We start from the raw sequence: 21,330 nt of genomic DNA on the forward strand, positions 1-21,330 counted from the left end.
AGGAATGAGAGAAGGAGGGAAGGAGGGAGGGAGGGAGGGAGGGAGGGAGGGAGGAAGGAAGGAAGGAAGGAAGGAAGGAAGGAAGGAAGGAAGGAAGGAAGGAAAGGGAAGGGAAGGGAAGGGAAGGGAAGGGAAGGGAAGGGAAGGAAGGAAGGAAAGGAAGGAAGGAAAGAAAGGAAGGAAGGTGCATAAGAATCTCTGTGACTGGCCGTAAGGGTTTGGAAGCCAGGAGTGCACCGGACAAGGTGTCACAGAGCACAGCAGAGGAACAATTGAGAAGCCTATAAATGTATACAACAAAATATTAACATTGGTTATATTAACATTGGAAATAATAACTTTAATGTAAAGTATTCTTCAAATTTCAATGATGATGCAGATCAAGTTCATAATAAGCAAACATTTATTTTAAAAAGGATTCTTTTGTAAGAATGCTTTGATGTTCAAAGCAGCCAAAATGACATTGAACAAACCCGGATGTCACCGATGACACATACACATACAGACTATTCTGTCTCTACGCTCAAACAGGAGTCCATGCAACATGTGATTATTCCTAAACTTCAGCTTACCAATTCCATCTCTTCTCTCATTACCCTCCTGACAGATGTAGAGTAGGATACAGAGCCAGAATTATAAATCAGGGCTGCTCACCTGATGTTCTCTATCTCTACTGAAACTCGCATACATACAAACAGATAGCCATGTGTGCACATGCACCAAGCAGCTTGTTTAAGCTGCCACCTGAGGATTTAAATCAGACACAGATATTTTCGCCTTAATACAATCTATCACCATTTCTTCTAAGTATGTTTCAAATGGTATAGATGGGATCAGTGAGAATGGAAAAAGTCTCCATTTACATTCCACATTTACGTCTGATCACATAAGTCCACTCAGACTTGAGAGGCATAGAAAGGAATATTTTAAAGCAGTTAAAGCTCTTATTTATGTATTTCAGTTTCCATGCAGCCCAACATAAACACAGACTATGGATTACAAAAGCTAAACCTTTCTCCAATCCCTTGGAACAATTTGAGTTGGAGATTTCAGTCCCACTACAGCTCAATAGCACAAATAGTCACTTTTTTGCTTCATTCAGTTGAAAGGTGTCCTTCTGTCATATCTCCAGCAGGGGAAAGAACTTGGACTCAGGACACAGAAATCCTGGATTTAAATTTCTCACACTGCCAGTAGGAATAAAAAAAAAACAAAAGCTACTATCTGATGCCCTTAATCTATCTGGGCTTCAGTTCCCTCATGTAAGAAATAGGAATAAAACTACCTTTCTTTCCTGACCCATCTACTTTCTTGTATTCCCTTCAGGGCTATGTTGCTTGATGCCTTATATCGAGTTTTACCTGTATTCCAGGATACACGGGGGGCATTTGTATCTGCTGTTCTGATGGAAATGTGGACTGTCATAGGTGCACTCCTTTCAAAGAAGAAGTCATATACCTCCAATTCTACCTGTAAACAAACAGACGCAAGTGAGCCACACACTGAAACGTTACAGGGTAAAGTGGTATTAATTCTGGAGTATACCCACACACAGAGGCAAACAGAGATTCAGGTGTCTGCTGTTCCCACATCTCATTTTTGACAACCTGATTTGAAGTTTTCAGGTTCTAGATCTTGTTCCTTACTTTAGCAGTATTTTTAAATTTTCTTCTATGTAAAAGTATTAATCTAAAATTGGTAATATATTGGAGAAGTGTCTCTGCACTGGCTCGGGAGACTAACTCATTCCCACATTCAGTCACTTAAATCTCTCTCAAAGGTAGGAGATCTAGAGAAGTGATTTTCAACTAAGGGTGATGTCCCCTTTGAGGACTTTTGGGAATGTCTGAAGCATTTTTGGTTTCAGAAGTGGGTGTGTGGGAGAATGCTATTGTCATCTAGTGGGTAGAGGCCAGGGATACTAACATCCCACTGTACACAGGACAGCCTCCCAAACAAATAATTATCTGATACAAAATGGTAATTGTCGTACTGCTACCATCAAGAAACTCTGATCTAGAGACAACTATGCCATTAGACATACGTTAAATATTTCAACTTTATTCGCTTTCATGAAATTCACAACTAATAAGTAGGGGCTACGTGATGAGTTTTGATCTTTGTTACGCACTGTGTATATATTGCACCAGAGGTTGACAGAGAAGAATGAGGTATAACACAGAAATGCAAGGCATACTCCCTACTTTTGAAGAACATGTGGTTGGTGGGAGAGGATAAGAGAAATATTCAGACAGCAATATATCAGCAAATACTGAATAACAAAAGAAACTGATTCAAGTCTGCCAAAGCAACAGACTGAAAAGGAAACTCCATGGGCAGGAGGCATAATGTAAATATGTATTCAGTTGGGCCCCTGGCCCCGGGCTTCCAGTCCACACAACTTGAAAAGTGTGTGATCTCTACTGAAAAACTTGAGTTACCTTCTAACGAAAAAAAAATAACACATTTGCACAGGTTCTGCTTTAAGAGCACATTATACAATGCCAGGAAGCGGCCAGAAAAGTGGTGCTCTATTTGAGAGCTCCAAGGAAGACTGGATGCGCAATGAGAAATTACTTCCTAACAGGGAAGGCATGGGAGGCCAGGGACTATGATGAAGAGGGGGAAATAAAAGCAGAAGGCAAAGCATAGCATTTATAGCCTGAAGTCTTTCGTCTCCCCTCGAGGCTACATGCTGAAAATGCCTACATTACAATGAGGACAACTTCATAACCCCAGGGACACTCATTTTCCTTAATAAACTTGAACTCAAGTCTGTACCAGTCTGCTGGTTTAAAATTTCCATCCTGTTTGAATCAAGTTGCTGGTAGGTCTTTAAGTATGTGAAGCATTGTTATGTGGAAGACTTTAACCAGCTGTCCTCCACTCCCACTGAGTACAAAACCAGAGGAAAGAGGTTGAACCTGAAGCAAAAGGGATTTAGATAGAAGTAGCACCTTCCTGATGGACAGTGTTTCATCGTGAAATTAGTTATCAAATGAGACTATGGGATCTCCTATCCTGAGTCTGTGTTATTAATTAAAATTAAGGATTCCCATAAAAAATTCTCACAAAAAAGAGTAAAAGAATTGATTAATAAAAGAATTGTGGGCTGGGTGCCATGGCTGACACCTGTAATCCCAACACTTTGGGAGGCTGAGGTGGGTGGATCATGAGGTCAGAAGTTCAACACCAGCCCAGCCAATATGGTGAAACCCATCTCTACTGAAAATACAAAATACTAGCTGGGCATGGTGGCATGCGCCTGCCGTCCCAGCTGCTGGGGAGGCTGAGAGAGGAGAATTGCCTGAACCCAGGAGATGGTGGTTGCAGTGAGCCAAGATCATGCCACTGCACTCTAGTCTGGGTGACAGAGCAAGACTCCATATAAAAAAAAAAAAAAAAAAAAACAAAACTGTGTGCTTGCCTCGGCAGCACATATAATAAAATTGGAACAATACAGAGAAGATTAGCATAGCCCCTACACAAGGATGACACACAAATTCATGAAACATTCCATATTTTGGGGGAACAACACACACTGGAGCCTGTCGGGGTGAGGGGTGGAGGGAGGGAGAACATTAGAAAAAATAGTTAATACATGCTGGGCTTACTACCTGGGTGATGGTTTCATGGGTGCAGCATGTTTACCTATGTAACACACCTGTACATCCTGCTAATGTACCCCAGAACTTAAAAAGAAGAAACACACCAAAACATTTTTTTTTTAGATAAAAGAGTTGTAAACATAAGCCATCTCTAACTTCAGTGGTCTCTGTGATGCAGGAAGGCTGTGGAAGGCTGCCACAGTTCTCAAACTCATGAGCTCTGGGCCAAAGGTAGCCCTCAGAAATATTTGGTAGCTGGCACAATACATTTCACTACAATTTTTATTTGTTTTCTATATTCAAGAATGCAAGCATTTTACCAAAAAATGTATCATTCTCCAACTTCTCTTGGCACATGAGTGCTACAGCAACAGTGGGCACACTTGTATCCTTACAGGGCAGTGGTGGGCACAAGCTGAGTGGCAGCTGCTTCCTGAGAGGCTGGCTCTTGCTTCAGTTTGCCTCAGTGCCCCCTCAGTGGGGTTTGCTCATTGACCCCACCTGCCTGGCTCCTCTGGGCAGTTAGTTTGCATCCTGATTTACAGTGATTGATTCTTTTCTGAAGCAATGAATGTACAAAGGAACCTGAGGGTTCAAGGTAGGGGCTTCTTAACTAACCCTGTGACTTCTGACTAGGCTGGAACCTTTGTCTCTCCTCACCTCATCATGTCTTCTCTCAGAATGACTACTGTTTGGTGGCTGATAGGCGATCTGTATGTCACTGAGATCCTTCCAGGTGAATGAGGAGATTGGTCTGGTGTGATCCAACAGGTGAGTCACATAGCCCCAAAGTGGGGCTTTAGTAATGTTGAACACCAGCAAAGGTTTAGGGGTCTCATCTTCTTCACAGTCCAGAACTGATGTAGTCAAGGAGGTCAGGATGAACTGATCCACTTCCAGAATAAACATGGCCATGAACGCAGCCTTTGGAATCTGATTCGGAATTCCAGCTCTGATATAGACAGGCAGCCATGCACTCTCTGACTTTTGAAGGAGAAAGAAAATGCAAAGGAGGAAATAATATGAATGAAGCAATATCTTGCAGGGCCAATAGCATAATATTCAATACAGCCACAGCCTAGAGGATGTGACCTCTAGGTGACCTGAAACCTGGCTGCATATTGGAATCACCTCGGGAGCTTTAAACACATGCTGGTAACTAGGATCCATCTGCAGAGGTCCTTGTTTAATTGTTTCAAAAAGGGAACCAGAAAACCAGTATTTCTCGAGATCCCTGGTGACTCTTACATGCAGCCAGGTGAAGAAGGGAGCATCTACTTTAGCATCAGAAGGAACTGTGCTTATCATTCTATCTCCAACACTTTTAATTTGTGTGGATTTAGACAAGTTACTTAACTCTTAAGTCTCATTTACTTTCCAGCTGTAAATGAAAATACTGATACTAGACTCCCAAGTATTAAGTGAGAATAAATGAAATAGCCAAAGTAGGCACTTAGCAGTCTGGCACCCACCAACAACCATCTCCAGCCACCTTGCTCACCTCCTGTCATGTAGTTTTAAAGGGGGCAGGAGAAGGATGAAGGAAATATGTCTTTAAAATTTGGTTCTCGTGCAAATGAAGAACAGTTGCTTGGTTGTCTAGTTAGTTAAGACCCCGAATCTCCAAGCAAGGGCTGGGTATTGGGGATTGCAACTGACCACTGAGAGTAGGAATGCATCCTCCCAAAATGAGAGCACTATGAGCAAGAGACTCTTCAAAGAAACCATGAAATTGTGTCACAAGGTCTAAGATCTCAACAAGTGCTATGGGCAGAGAGAATCCTCATAGGGCGAGGTGTGATAGCTCATGCCTGCAATCCCAGCACTCTGGGAGGCCGAGGTGTAAGGACTGCTTGATGCCAGGAGTTTGAGACCAGCCTGCGCAACAGAAGGAGACCCTGTCTCTACAAAAAAGTAAAAATAAAAAAAATTAGCTAGCCATTGTGGTGCACACCTATAGTCAATTACTCAGGTGGCTGAGGCAGGAAGATCACTTGAGCCCAGGTATTTGATATTATGGTGAACTGTGATCATGCCACAGCACTCTAACCTGGGCAAGAGTGACACTTTGTCACTAAAAAGAAGAAAAAAAGAATCCTCACAGCAGTAGATGCCTGCTTTTATGGGAGTTGACCTATGTCACTGCTGAGAGGACCAGGCTCAGTTATCAAATTCACATTAGTCCAATACTGCTTAACACTGACCATTGGGCTAGGAGTTGTAATCTGTGTATAACAGAATGCTAAAGTTCCAATAAAAGAGATTAGATTTCCAAGTTGATGTAAGACAGGTAGTAAAATATGCAGAATTTACAAAGCAAGTTGTCTGGAACTAGTTCCAGAACTTTCTTGCCCGTATAAGAATATAAAAAGATTGAGACAGGTAAGAGAAATATTGATCAGGGGAGAGGAGCGCTTTGCTGTGTTGTACTCAGTTACTTCCCCAACCTTCGACATCACATGCTGGCATGGAGCAGGAAGAGCAGGGCAATGCCCTATCCCCCGTCCCTTAATGTGTGTTTCTTGCAGTTGAAGCACACACAGAGAGCTGATGCAGGGCTCATATCTGAGGAAGCTAAGTGGCTGGAAGCAGAAAAATAATGATAGCTTTGCCGGAATCAGTCTGTTATTGTTTGTGTCAGCAAGGGACATATAAATGCTCCTAGATATAGGCCAAGTGGGCAGAGGGCTGGTCTGGGGTTTTCCTGGACTCTGAACTTCAGAAACCTCTCTTGAGAGGCCAAAAATCCAATAACAAAATGCTGGAGATGGAATCAAATCCTAGGAGCTAAAGGAGAAATTGCAAGTGACAACTCAGACTAGAAATACATCATCTTAAGAGAGCTATGAGTGATAGATCAATGGGGCTTTCCAGAGAAACCATGAATTTGTCCCTAAGACAAAGATGCAGCTTGAGACATCTACCAGGCTCAGAGGTCATAAAATCATATCTCATCAGTGCCTGATTAAGTAAGATCCCCCTCTCCCACTCTCCAAAACCAACCCTGCCACCAGCCTGAAAGTTCAGAAGCTAACCAGCAACGCTCAGAGAAAAGAGAATTGCAAGAAAGGAACAGAGGAGAAGACCATCAACCCCTCCCCTTCCCACTGCATGGTTGATGAAGCCAGGTGGACAATATACTGAGATGTCCCAGGGTTTAGAGTATCTACTCTTAACATGCCACTGGGGAAAAAATGCTTTGAAGATGCATAATTAGAAAACTAAAGAGTGGGTCAATTGTGATTTAAAAGGACTGGTGCTGAATGCTAAGACTAATTGAGTCTAGAGTCAAGTCTAAATAAGTAAGTTACTTTAAACATGTTAATAAAGTGGATACAAATGTTGAAAGAGCCTACCGCTTATAATAAGGTATAAAAATCATGTGATAGAACTGAAATTGCAAATTATAGAAACAAAGCAATTGCCAGGAGAAAGGATCAATTGGATCAATTCTCATCATACATAGGAAGGAGACAAGAGAGTTCACTTCATTTTTTGACTGTATATATTACAAATGTAGGCTTAATAATATTTTTGTTTAGAATTAAGTCCAAATGAAACATAAAATGTGATAAGAAATTGTCAAATAAGGAAAGATAAAGAAAAAAAAATCTATTTTGCAAGACAAATTTTTTTAGTTAGCAAGAAAGCATAAAACATGATAGAAAAAAGTGTCTATTACTACCATGAAGACAAAGTTTGCATTTCCTTATTCAAGACAAATATTCTGAAATTCCATAAAAATGTCCAAATTATATGTACCTTACAAGAAAGTCACTTAAAATTACATGGAAAGATTAAAAGGAAAAAGGTAATACAAATTTATCACATAATGGAAAAAGCAGAGAGAACACATAATTTCAAAGATGAATTCAATGTGGACAATTGACATTAGTAAAAAATATGAGATGCTATGCAACAATCTTGTATGTTCTTCACAAAACCTAAAACACAATAAAATATATATATTTTTTAAATGAGACAAAGATTATTTTAAATAACATTATATTTAATATTGTTCTGCCTAACCCAGTGGGGAATAGAGCAAAAATAAGAAGAATAATTACAGAAAAAGAAAGAACAAAATTATCATCATTTGTGAAAGATATAATTATGGTCTTTAAAGCCCAAAGAATTGAGAATTTCTTAAAATAACAGAATTTAGGAAAGAAGCCAGATACAAGAAAATTATTCCAAAAATAGCTTTTCTGTTTATCATAAATAACCAATGAGAAGATATAATGGGAGAAAAATATTCTATTCGCAATAGGTTCACAAAAACAAAGGGCCTAGGACTAGACTTAATAAGTATGCTCAATTTACATGAAGGAAACTCTAAACTTTACAGAAGCATATAAAAGAATCTTTATCCAAATGAAGTGAGATACTTCATTTCTGTATGAAAAGACCCTATATGATAAATGTTTCATTATTCTAATTTTCCCCAAATAATTTATAGTTTAACTGGATACTAACAAAAATCCTTAGGGGCTGCTTTTTTTTGAAAGTAACATAAATAGTTTAATTACATTTATTTGGAACTAAGTCTAGGTGACAATGGCTATGAAAATTTTGAAGAGAAGTGATAAGCAAGAACTTGCCTGTAAGATAATTACAAGCCTATTATGTTTAGGATAATATGAGACTGACAAAGAATAAGTAGGTAAATCTAAAAAGCAAAAGAGTTAGCCTTGAAATTGTATATATTATATCTTTCTATACAATAGAAGATCATCTAAAATCAATGGGAAACAAGTTAATTGTCCAATGAATGGTGTTGAAAATTTGAGCTATTTGGAAAAAGCTGTTCCTTGTATTTCATCATGTAATAAAATTTTATTTCAGGTAGATTAAAAAGGCAAATGTAAGGAAGGAGACTTTTAAAAATCTAGAAGAAATTGTGATGAGAATTGACTGTATAACCATAAAAATAATAAAAGAACAAGATACAAAACTTCACATAGAGTATAAATTTGATTTCATAAAATAAAACCAACTCTGGCATGCACGTGTGCATGTGTGTGTGTATGTAAAAATGATAGAAATACAGTGACTTTTATTTTCTTATCTTGCTTTCTGTGTTTTTTTAATATTCTCTGCAGTGAGCCTGTTACTTTTATATTCATAAATGAATCTGTTTTATGATATGCCAAATAAGCTAGGGAATAGGTTAATAATAAAGAAAGAAGGTTAAGGGATAAACTCCCAATAAAATTGATTTTTAAATATAAACAAAGCCCTATTCAATATAGCAAGAAAAAAAATGAGAAAATTTGGTCAAAAAGAAAAATAGCTCCAATTTTTTCAACAGACATAAGAAATCATTAAAAGTGAAAGGAGTTTTTCTGTTAAACCAAACAGAAAACATCTGATAGTTGTCTGTAGACCTAGTATGTAGGTCTGTCTGAACAAAGTATGTCACTCCTCAGGGCCACCACTATAAAACAGGAAGCTTCAGCTAAACCCAGTCTGATTGTGCAAACCTGGCTGATGAGCTTTTTACTGGGTGACTTTTAAAACCAGCAATATGCATAGTGCTACTATGTGGCAAGTTTTATGTCATTCACGTAATAAGTATTTTCTCATTTAAATCCTCTCAGTTACTCTAAGAAGTAGGTACCGGCCGGGCGCGGTGGCTCAAGCCTGTAATCCCAGCACTTTGGGAGGCCGAGGCGGGTGGATCACGAGGTCAAGAGATCGAGACCATCCTGGTCAATTTGGTGAAACCCCGTCTCTACTAAAAATGCAAAAAATTAGCTGGGCATGGTGGCGCGTGCCTGTAGTCCCAGCTACTCAGGAGGCTGAGGCAGGAGAATTGCTTGAACCCAGGAGGCGGAGGTTGCGGTGAGCCGAGATCGCGCCATTGCACTCCAGCCTGGGTAACAAGAGCGAAACTCCGTCTCAAAAAAAAAAAAAAAAAAAAAAAAAAAGAAGTAGGTACCATTAACCCCACTTTAAGTTGAAGAAAATGAGACCAAAAGTCACACAGCCAGTTAAATAGATGTTTGAACCCAGGCAATCTGTGCCCAGTGTCCATGCTCTTAACTATTAGCTGGACTCAGAAATGTATCCTTGAAAAGCTACCCAAATGATTTACCTAATCAATTTGACTAGTTTGCCTCACAGTTTTTTTTTTTCCAGATCTCAATTCTATGATTTTGTTTTATCATTTCTTTATGATTCCTTGTCATATCAATTCCTTGGAGTAATAATGTTCAATAGTTGACCAGGCCCCTCAGGAGAAATCCCTGTGAGAAGCCAGACTGTGAAAGATAGAAGTGTTTCCAAACTCATCTTGGATCATCTTTCATCAGCACAAAATCTGAGCTGTTTCAGCAGGTACACAGTTTCCCCAGTTTCCCAAATAAACAAATTATAGAGTGCATGAATCAGCAGCACAGCATGTTAAATATTTCCAATAAATGGAATCCAATTATTTCAGTATAAAGAGAGCAAAAGAAAGAAAGACAAGAGAATTAAAAGCCATTGGAAGATGCAGTAGGTCTTTGGGAGCCTGTCTCCTTGATGAGCCAGCCCTTCATCCCAAAGCCTGGAAGGGTGACAGATCTGTGACAAACATAAACATGAGACTGAGATTCTCCTCCCCAATAGTTTCCTGTGACCTTGCAGAGTGGGCCCCCTGACTTCAAGAGGGGCAAAAGGAAGCATCAAAGAGAAGGTATTGTGAAAGGTCAAATGGCAGCTGAAGAGTAGTGGAGGTAAAGGAGGAAGAAGGTTAGCATATAACTAGCCCCACTTCTTCCCAAATCACTGTAGTGATAGTGGACCTAGAAGAGAACCAGAGAAGGGAAATTTTATATACAAACTACTGTTTTAAGCACTTACTAGCAGAACCAATAAGCCTGCAGTTCCAATGAGTCACTGGTAGTTTCACCCCCAAAACACAGGAACTCTCCCTGGCATGAGAGCTGGCATGAGCACCCCCATTCTCTTACTGTGAATCCTGGGGGAACCCACACATAAAACCAAACTCTACCTTGTACACAACTTTACTCCTGCTATCTGTGAGGTCCAGTTGGATGGAGATATAATCAATGTTGGGTGAAGGGGGATCCAGATGCTGATAACGAAGCCCCATCAGCAGGAACTCCTCACAGCTCACTTTGAGGCTTTCTATTTTCTTTAATCCTGGGGTACAGCTTCCACCTGGACACTTCAGTTTTGCTCCCAGTTCTAGAAGGTACAGCATTGGATTAAGATAGTCACTCAAACATAACAAATGTGAAATTTAAAAACCAGTGCTCCCTCCCATGAATACTTATTCCCTCTCACTGCCTCAAGAACACTCATATACCCTCCAATCATTCACTGGGTGGCTTGTCATGATTCTGAAAGCTTGTAATTTTCTTTACTACAAAACAGTTGATCAGGTGTCTCACCACGCCCTCACCCACCTAAAGTTAAACTGAGAGAAAATATAATGAAATGTGTTTTCTGAGGCTTGAACATCTCTGACAAATAGACCAGTGACGCACTGCAGGCCTTCGACAGTCCAGCTCCAGTCTTTCCTCTACAGCACCAGCTTCCATGTCTCTATCACACAATCTCGGCTAGACTGTCTGCTCACTGAAACCCCCTCCCGTGTGGCTCTCACTCATTCAAATCCTGCATATCCTCCTAGGTCCACTTAGTCTTTTCACTAAGCCTTCCTTTAAACATTCTTTGATCACCTGAACCAACATGCTCTTTCTCATTGAAAACTATAATTGTCTCTCTAACAGTCTTCACATCTCTGAACAACTGTATTTTTTACCCTTGTTTGGTATGTAATAATCATAAGTTACTTTAAAATTAAAAAACAATTTGTAGAGATGGGGTCTTGCTAGTTTGTCCAGGTTGGTCTTGAACCCCTGGTCTCAAGTAGTCTTCCTGCCTCAGCCTCCCAAAGTGCTGGGATTATAGGTATGAGCCACCATGCCCAGCCACCCACTTTTTTTCCTTTTTTTTTTGAGTCTCATTTCTCTGATGTACAAAATAGAATAAATGTGCCTCTAATTTGTCATTCTGTCCAAATTCAAAGTATTACTACTATTACTCTGATTATCCTTTACATTTCTTGTTTTCTCACAGTTTCTAGAGAGAACAGGAGGTGCCCAAAATATATTGACTGAGTGAATAGCAGAAAGAATGTTATCCATCAACTCTTCCTAATTTAATCTATCATTGCTACCAAGTAGCTTTACTTCAAACTTGCTCATAATCCAGTAATAGTCCATAAATGCACCAACTACTGCTCTTGCTATTACTAATAACAACTGACAATTAATGAGTACCTACTGTGAGCCAGACACTGTGTTAAGCATAGTATATGTATAACCTCATTCACTCTTATCCTTACCCAACACTACAGGGCAGCTATTATCCTTTCTCATTTTAGAGAGGCTTAGACAGGTTAATAATTAACATTACACAGAAAATAAAGAGTGGAGGAAGTTCTCAAAACCAGGTCTTTCTGATTGCAAAGTCTCTTAACTACTAACTGACACTGTTCAGCCAGCTAAAATTTGTATTAATTAACTAGAACTCTTCCTCATGGTGGAAGGTGAACATACATGGATATTTTTGTCAACTTTAGTAACACCCAGATAAGCATTAAAAGACATACGGGACTCTGGGAGAAAACTGTGTGGCTGATCTCCACGAGGTTCTTCTGGCCGAGGCTCCCCCAGAACTGTCTGACCATGGGCTGGCAGTCGAGTTCTCGCAGTGTCCAGGCTGACCGTGCATTCCAGTCTAGCCATCCTATCATAATCGAATCTAAGCAGATTTTGATCAATTGCTTGGGACAGTCCATTGAATTCAGGCACCTCCAGCACATTGCTACTCATACGGATGATGTTACAGTCTGGTTCCAGGAGATAGACCCGCAGGATAAAGGTTTCTATGAAGGTATCTGTTTCAGTAAATCTGTGGAGAACACAGGGCAAAAGCAGTATTAATTGGTGCTCAGAAATTTCTGATGCCTGTGTACTCAGCTGGATGCTTAAAGATTGGCCTTCACAAAATTTCTACCACAGATTGAGTTTGGATTTTGTTTCAGGCTCTACCCCCAGCCTCTCTGTTCCCTTCCCTTCTTTTCTTTACTCTGGTGTCAACACCTTTTCCTGCCACTTCTTCCTCCCAACATCTTTCTTTTAACACCTGCTCTCAAACTCATCATGCATATGGATATTTAATGACTGCTGAGACCTCAGAGTCTAATTCTAGCACGGGTGTAATTTAAGAGTATTAAGCATCTATAATTTCCGGATTGAGTTTTAATTCAGGAGTGAAGTAGTGACTGGTCTCTGAAGCATTCAGGCCTTTTTGCCCTCCAGAAATACCACTACATGGGTGGTCATTTGCAGCCTAGTTTGGGTGCCCAGCTCAATGCTTGGCATGTAAAGCATATTCAGCAATTGCCACTTCCATTCCCTCCATCTTTTTAGCAACTCTAATCTCAGAGTGTTTGCAGAGTCTAAAAGAGAGGGGTTTTCATTTTTTTTGAAAAGAGAAGATTAATGAGTGATTAGCATGCATCAATAATGCAGCTTCTAATTGATGTGCTCTTATTATGGCCTAGGCAATATGCTAAATTCTTTACAGTCGTATATAATTCAATCATTATAAAAACCTAGGACAGACACTGTTAATCCCATTTTATGGAGGAAGAAACTGAGGCATAACAAGCTCAGGTAACTTGCCAAAGGGGCTGGAGGAGGAGAAGTGGTAAGAGGGGAATAAGTATGTTCCCTGATCTTCTGCTGCCTACTCCTCTGAATATTTTATTTTAAATGTGCTTAAGATCAAGAGTAGAAGAAGCTCCTCTAACCCCGCCTTTCATGTGTACTCTTCCAACCTCCCAGCAGCCTAGAAACCCAAGGACGGAGTGGGAGCAGCAAGAATTCATCGGCTTTTTTAAGTTTTTTAAATTTATTTTCATTTTTAATTTTTGTGGGTACGTAGATGTGTGTATATATACATTTTATGAGGTACATGAGATACCTTGATAGAGGCATGTAACGTATAATAATCCCATCTTAATAAATGAGGTATCCATTCTCTCAAGCATTTATCTTTTTTCTTTTTGGGACAGAGTCTCACTCTGTTGCCCAGGCTGGAGTGTAATGGAAACAGGACAGGGCTAAAAATTGGCTACAGAAGAACCCTAAGGAAGATGACACAAATGGAAGTAAGTGGAAGTTGGCTGCAAAGCTTGCCTCATCCACTCAGGCCTCTAGTTTCTGTTATTTTCTTGTCTGGAATCTATTAACTCCCCTCATGACAATACATATCCATAGGAAAAGCCCTCAAAAGTACACAGAATGGTTAATTGGCAGCAAATGAGCAACGTTCTTGTGCCACTTACCTGTAAAGTCTGAGCTTCACTGTGTCTTCATCAAGAATTGGACAACCATTGTGAACATACTTGACTTCATTGGGAAGGAAATGGCAGTCAAAGACCTAGTTCACATGAAGAATTGGATAAATATTTATGAGAAAATTGGTACAACTGGTACAAAAAATTGGCAGGAGAGTAGCGCCTGGAGAAAATATGGTCTGTTAGCAAAGTGTGTATGTGTGTGTGTCTTCACCACCGCCCCCTCTAGCCTACCCCCAAACCCACTCACCGTCCTATCTATACAGCTGTGTCTTGTTTAGAGAATATCTCAATTGTGAAAACCAAAGCAGATCGAGAAAATTAAAGGACAATCGCCTCTCTAAATAAGTGTCTTTTTACCATCTAGAGTGCATTTAAAACATGGTTTCATTTTTCAAAATTTTATTTACCCCCTTCAGGGGTTCACAGCAATTTTCTGTGTGTCTACATTAAAAGGTGTGCTTTAACCCACCCTCAGATACACTGTATTCTTTCTGTATATGTGTGTTCTCCTTTTATTTCTTTCTTTTCCAAATAGTATTCTCATATTCAAAGATGAAGCTACTAACTATGGACACTATTGTGGTTAATCAGAGTCCAGCATGACACACAGTTGTGTCTTATATACACAATACTTGTGTCTTATATACTTTTATTAGTTAGGCAATAGCAGAAATGGTGGATAAGACAAATAGAAACCTAAAAGCAATTTCTTCTATTAAAATGAAATTATAGTGAACTGTCTCACCTCACTCAGAATTATTAAGGACATTGCCAACTGCTATATTTTGGGAACCTGATTTTTAGAAGAAGAATCATCTGTCCCACCCACATCATGCCCCTCATTCTGCCCAATCTGACTTTGGTAGAGTTCTAAGAAATACCCTTGAAGTATGCATGTATGTTCGCCATTGGTGTTTTGTCTGTACTTATTCACAGGCTCAAACATTTTCAGGCAACAGAATCTACTCAGAGAAGACTTCAACACTAATACAAATGAGTTTCTTTTCCCACAGATATCATTGGTTCCTCTTTTTAATTGACAACTAGCAAGGAGATAAAGCAAAGACCTTCCCCATATCATTGACAAATAGTCATGGTAATAAAGAGACAATCTGCTTTGTTAAAAGAAACATCTGTTTTATGTTTCATAATATGTTTTCCTTTTATAAAAGGCGACAGCCGTAATTGTCCATAAATTTGCTAACTAAAACAAAGGAGAGCTAAATCCTTTTCTAATTACTGTCTAGCTTTGTTTTTTTCCACTTCAACTGCTTTTCAATTACAATTTATAATTAAATTGTCACACATCCTAACTCATTACTCACTTTAATGACAGTAAACTGGTTCAAACTAGAGATACTTTCTTACTGCTATATTTCCTATATAAAAAAGCAAGTTCAGCACTAACCTGGGGGGCTTTTCCACCCAGCATATTTCTTGCTTTGGGCTAGATGTGAGAAGTGCCATGTGTGAGGGAGTCTTGTCGGAAAACATGAGGAAAACATATTGCTGTCGACCTCATCTAATTGACTACAGCAAGAGGGTTATCTAAACAGAAGGCACTGGTGTGCACCAATTGAAATCCCTTTCCAAATATTCAATAGGAAAATGTACCTGTTGGTCCTAAGACAAACTTCAGTAACGAAATGAAAACACTAATTGAACAGATGTTAGACAAAACATTTTCTGTGCAAATCACATGAAACTGTTCATTACACAGCAGGGTGTTGTTAATACAGTCATCTCACTAGAAATGGGTTCACATAAGCTTGGCTTTCAACTTATTACTAAGCTCTATTAAAGAATAATGTTCAGGCTGTGTGTGCATGTGTGTGTTGTGTGTGTGCGTGTGTACACCTGTGCACGTGCATTTAGCTATGCTTAATTTCTAAAACTCCATAAGAAATAAACCCCTAGGGGAGGGCTGAACCATCCTGGGTTAAAAATCAAGCACAAATTCAACAAAAAACAAAACAAAACAGACTTGACTTGGGAACCTTGTTTTTGTTGAAATCATGAGAATAACAAATAGCAATGAGCACCTGGCAGTTTGAGGAGCAAAGTTTTCTCCCATGATACAGATTTGTCTAACACAAAGTTCTAACATTTGGCCAAAAAAGGTGATGAAACTCCATATTTTAATGAACTTCTTTACTGTAGAATAAATATTAGAAGATACAAATCACATACTGACTTTAGAGCCTATAAATCCATTTGAGATATCATATTTGCCTCAGGAAATACATACACTAAGTATTCATGACTTGATTCTACTTTTTTAAAATAAGCAACAGCAGGCTAGAGAATCAGCATATTCAGAGGTGTTTCTCAGCAGCCAAGAGTGTCCTAAATCAGCCAGGCAACTTGTTGTTTCTTCTCTATCGTGTCTTTCTAGTAAGTTCTACCTTAAAATCAGAGAGTGAGATGGAGATGACTTGCAGGTCTGTTCCAATCCTTGATTCTTGTAACGGAATGTTTTTTACCTACTTCTAGTCACTTGGATCCTTTTTTCCTCCTCAGTGCCTTGGAACAGGCCAAGCAATCAGGACCATTCAAACATCACTAAAAATAGATAATGGAAACAATTGTATTTCTTTCAGAGAAGGTGCCATATATGGTAAGGAGTCAGAGGCCATTTGGGATAGAAAGAGGAGAGCTCTCAGAGGCTGGCTTAGGTAACAATAGATCCTCCCCAAACTGCACTAAGGAGGAGAATCTGGTCATCTGCAGAGCTTTTGTTTAGCTCAGTTGGGCATGCATGCTTGAGGTCCAAACTGGAAGACAGCTTAGTCAGCTTGCTCCTGCAAGCTACTAATGGAAATTTTGCTTCTTGTCTTTTTCCCAAAATACTCAGCCCCACTTCTAAATAAATGTTGAATGACTTTTCAAAATAAATTGATTGGAAGAGGTACCATATTATCAATCATCAGTCTTTATAAGACACTCATGTGCCAGCACAGCCCTGGGTTCCTGTGTTATTAAAGGCCCCAGTCCTCTAGGATCAGGCCCCCAATTTACCCCAGTCCTCTAGAATCAGGGTCCTAATTTACCCCAGTCCTCTAGAATCAGGGTCCTAATTTACCCCAGTCCCCTAGGATCAGGGTCCTAATTTACCCCAGTCCTCTAGAATCAGGGTCCTAATTTACCCCAGTCCTCTAGAATCAGGGTCCTAATTTACCCCAGTCCCCTAGGATCAGGGCCCTAATTTACCCCAGTCCTCTAGGAGCAGGGCCCTATTTTACCTCTCTCAAAATTCTACAGGCTGCATTCTCCATTTGTCTATCTGTCTGACTGGTTTTTTTTTTGAGAAGGGCTCACACTGTTGCCCAGGCTAGAGTGCAGTGGCACAATCTCAGCTCACCGCAACCTCCACATCCTGGGTTCAAGTAATTCTCATGCCTCAGCCTCCTGAGTAGCTGGGCTTACAGGTGTGTGCCATTACCCCTGTCTAATTTTTGTATTTTTCGTAGAGATAGGGATTCACCATGTTGACTAGATTGATCTCCAACTCCTGGCCTCAGGTGATCCACCCCGCTCAGCTTCCCAGTCTATTGGGAATTACAGGCGTGAGCCACTGCAACCAGCCTGCATTTTCCCTTTGACCCCAGTCCCTGTAGCTGGGTCTCTGTTGCCCAGTGCTGAGCTTATTTGTATTGCTTCGTCATCTTATTTACCACATTGGGGTTCCAGTATGAGCAATCCCACGAGTCTTCTTTTTCCCTGAGTGGTAAGTGCCAATCAAAACATATGCAAAATGCAAGTATAATTGGAGTAACTGAGGAAATGTTGCAACTACCAAACACTTGGGAATACAATGGCTAATATGTGGGGCCATTGTTGTGTTCTAACATTTTTAGATACCCATTTAAAGCTCTTTGACAGACAATAAAATCTTGTAACTAGGCAGAGACATTTGGTTACTATCACATCAGAAATATGTGCAATGTGAGACTCTATTCCATAGAATTCTGATGTGTTTCAGAATGGGTCTCTAAGTGTGGTAAATGAAATGTCTAGAGATACCAATTGAGCTAGTATCCATCTACGTCTTTTTATTCTCTCTCTGCAACAACTAGTACCACTTTTGAATAACCTCATGGATTATGTTTCTTTAGCCAAATGAAAAGAAAATAATGTTCACAGTTCAGCAAAAGAGAATGGTCCATTTTTCCAGAAGCAGCAGAAGCATCTAGTGTTGAATATTCTCAAGATTGTTTGCACTGGGAGCAAAGTTACAAGACAGTAGGAACAAGTAATAAAATCAGACACAATTTTTAACATTATGTATAGTGGTAACTCCTACTTTAAGCAAAAAACAGTGTAAGAGAATACAGACTTTTCAAACCCAATGAATTAGGAGGTAACTCTTCACTCTACAAAAGGATTTGCCATAGAATACCCTTAAATATAAAGGTCTCCAAGATTTTGATTAAAAGGAAAAAAATTATGCAGATATTTTCAAAGAACAGTGAATATTTTAAATGAAGTATCTTCACATCTCTTTTCTACTTCTTTTCCCTTATTGAAAAGAATGTTTATGTGATATTAATAGATAAAACATCAAGTTTTACCTTTGCTATGCTAAGGTCACAAATATGTCCTAAATATGTCTTGAAATCTTGACCTCTTATCCACTCTGACTGGCAATGGATATGATAATTTGGGGCAAGGATAACTCCAATGTAATTCTCTTACATTATGCTTTGTGCTTTTTCTCTGTATAATTAGCTACTCTATAATAAGGTCAAGCAGCTGGTAAGATATGCCAGAGTTATCTTCAAGAAAAGAGGAGAAATTGGAAAGACTTACTGAAATAGTGCATTGTTAAGAAAAAAATATATGCATTCTGCTTTCCCCCACAAGAGTTATTATAATCAAGATTAAATCCTGCTGGTTTCAGGCTTGTAATCTGAAATCAGCCAAGAATGCTTTAAAAATAGGTTTTACCTCACATAGAAAAGCAGGGCAATATACTATGCCTGCTAAATGCAACTACACCAATTCAAATGTGAACGTCTTCTAATACTCGTCTTTGATGGATTGAGGGGAGACCTTTTACATCTCTACTCTGTCTTTGCCCCCCGCTCATTTTCATACACTTGCATTCATACACATGACTGAACAGAAAATCACAGATAGGACCTACCTGTGGAGTGAGTTTCCCAACCCTCTGGGTTATTGGCTCATTCGTCACAACTTCCACTTTGCAGGCATCTTTCTCTTTGGGGATGGCAAACTTCAGGTCATCTTCTGACAGGAAGGTGGAGTGGCCCTTCATCACCCTCACCCCACGGTTGACACTGATGAAGGTGGGGCTGGCCCAGGCCAGGAGGAGCAGCAGCAGCAGCAGCAGGGCATTCACCAACCCCCAACTCGGAGAGTTCATGCTGACAGGGCCCAACTCCCTTCCGTCCACCAGCGAAATCCCTTCAACAAAGGAGGGCTTCTGTGGTTCCACCTGGAGGGTCAGCTCATAGTCCAAGGGGCAGGGCGAGGGGTCTTGACAATGTGCCCTGAAATCTTAACATGCCCCTTTCATTTCAAAGTCAGACAAGGAGGCCTTTCAGGCAATCCCGGGGCTTTTAATAAAACTCGCTGATCGCTCCTGACAAGGCCGGCAAGATTAACGTGCCTCCCAAGTGCTTTTCTAATCCTGCAAATGGGAGAAGGGGTTGGAGTAAAGCAAGAGAGAGACCAAAAGGTTTGTGCGGCTATTCAAAAGATCGCTACCAACAAAGGGATCTTTCAACCAGCCTATGAGTTCAGCTAAATTAAAAACAAATAAACTAACTTGACCTCCAGACCCATCTGAAAGGCAATGCAGCCACTTCATTACCCTGCTTGTAGCTCCTGCTTCCGGACTGGACTTACCCCAATCAGGATGTCAATTGTGTGGTCCAGGAGGAAACAGCCAGCCTCAATGCCAATAAATGTGCTTTTGGTCCCCTGAGTTCATAGACTGTTGTCTAACTCTTTCTCTTTCCTCATAAATGAGGATTATAATCTAATTTTTCTCAGAGAGTTGATAGGATTATTAACACATTGTTTGAAAACATGATTAATTCTGAATCAATGCTACCCCAATAAGAAAGAAATTTAACCATTTGTCACACTGGGCACGCTTCTAACTTTGCTGGGCAATGAAGACACCTAAGAAACCCTTGAGTGGAAATTACAGAAATATGCCCTTTTTCTAAGTAAACATTCAAGTTTTCATTTATTCATGAAAGGGACTAGGAATGGGATGACACAGCTTAAGCACACACAGCTAATGACACGGTGTATGGACATGAGTATTTATACTATCTACAACACTAATTACATTCCCATGTACTCAACATGCACAAATAGAGTCTTTGTTTCCACTTTATGCACTTAGAATTTCATGATAATTTCTCCGTGTTCCATAAGAACTGAAAAGATTTTATCTAAGGTAAAATGCATTGAAATATATCCTTAAATTCAGAGTATAATTAGGTGAACAAATGGCGAATTATTTTGCCCAAAGAAAGACCTTCCATCTTAATAATTTCATTAAATATCTGTGCGTAACCAGTAGATACCAAAATGAATGTTTGTCAGAAGGCTGTAGAAAAACAAGTGCCTCCATTATTCATGTCTAATCCATTTCCATTCCCTTGTCACTGTTTGCAACCTTTCACTTTTGAGGCAGTGCCTGACATGTGTCACCTGATACCTGAGGGGGTGTATACTTTACAGAGCAGCCTGGCTTTTTCTGTTTTGATTTGTTTTGTTTTTGAGATGGAGTCTCGCTCAGTCACCAGGCTGGAGTGCAGTAGGAAGATCTCGGCTTACTGCAACCTCTGCCTCCCAGGTTCAAGTGATTCTCTTGCCTCACCCTCATTACAGCTACCTGCCACCACACCTGGCTAATTTTTGTATTTCTAGTAGAAACAGTTTCACCATGTTGGCCAGGATGATCTTGATCTCCTGACCTTGTGATCTGTCCACCTCAGCCGCCCAAAGTGCTGGAATTACAGGTGTGAACCACTGCGCCTGGCCAGATCGGCATGTTTTTTATGGTATCAATCCCAGAATAAAACTGTTCACACACTCCCACTGACTCCATTGCCCACAATCAGCCTAATTTAGGTTGACTTATTTAGGCATGAATGCACATTTGGTTGTTGAGCTTTCACAAGATACATTATTTTTTCTACTCATATTTGGCATTTAAGACCACTGAAGACAACAGCGCATTCAGGGAGAGGAGAGGCAACAGGATAGGTAGGTGTCTCCCAAAACTGGGGGGTAAGAGGAAACTTTGCTTTCTGAGATTTAAACTAGTTAACTCAACACATGGAGGCATCAAGGACT

General features: G+C 39.9%; 1 protein-coding gene and 1 non-coding gene across 19 annotated transcripts in view; one reads left to right on the forward strand and one right to left on the reverse strand.

Annotated features, from left to right (window-relative positions):
• FREM1 (FRAS1 related extracellular matrix 1) overlaps positions 1–21,330 on the reverse strand; it is a 163,586-nt gene that overhangs the window by 108,449 nt on the left and 33,807 nt on the right. For 17 of the 18 annotated variants that reach the window (XR_013534284.1, XR_013534281.1, XR_013534286.1 and 14 more), the window contains exons 2-7: positions 19,139–19,645; positions 13,978–14,072; positions 12,235–12,536; positions 10,606–10,802; positions 4,269–4,592; positions 1,362–1,470 (exon numbers count right to left, since the gene is read on the reverse strand). Coding sequence is in view for 8 of the 18 variants with exons in the window: in XM_035305987.3 (XP_035161878.2) it covers positions 1,362–1,470; positions 4,269–4,592; positions 10,606–10,802; positions 12,235–12,536; positions 13,978–14,072; positions 19,139–19,378 (1,267 nt within the window). In the remaining 10 variants the exon portion in view is untranslated. The remainder of the gene's footprint in view (positions 1–1,361; positions 1,471–4,268; positions 4,593–10,605; positions 10,803–12,234; positions 12,537–13,977; positions 14,073–19,138; positions 19,646–21,330) is intronic. The other variant, XM_035305996.3, reaches the window with a different exon arrangement.
• On the forward strand, positions 3,420–3,526 carry LOC118148036 (U6 spliceosomal RNA). Its single transcript, XR_004734780.1, has one exon. It is a non-coding gene; the product is annotated as a U6 spliceosomal RNA (small nuclear RNA).

Source organism: Callithrix jacchus, chromosome 1 (genome assembly GCF_049354715.1).
Source record: "Callithrix jacchus isolate 240 chromosome 1, calJac240_pri, whole genome shotgun sequence".
Lineage (NCBI taxonomy): Eukaryota > Metazoa > Chordata > Mammalia > Primates > Cebidae > Callithrix > Callithrix jacchus.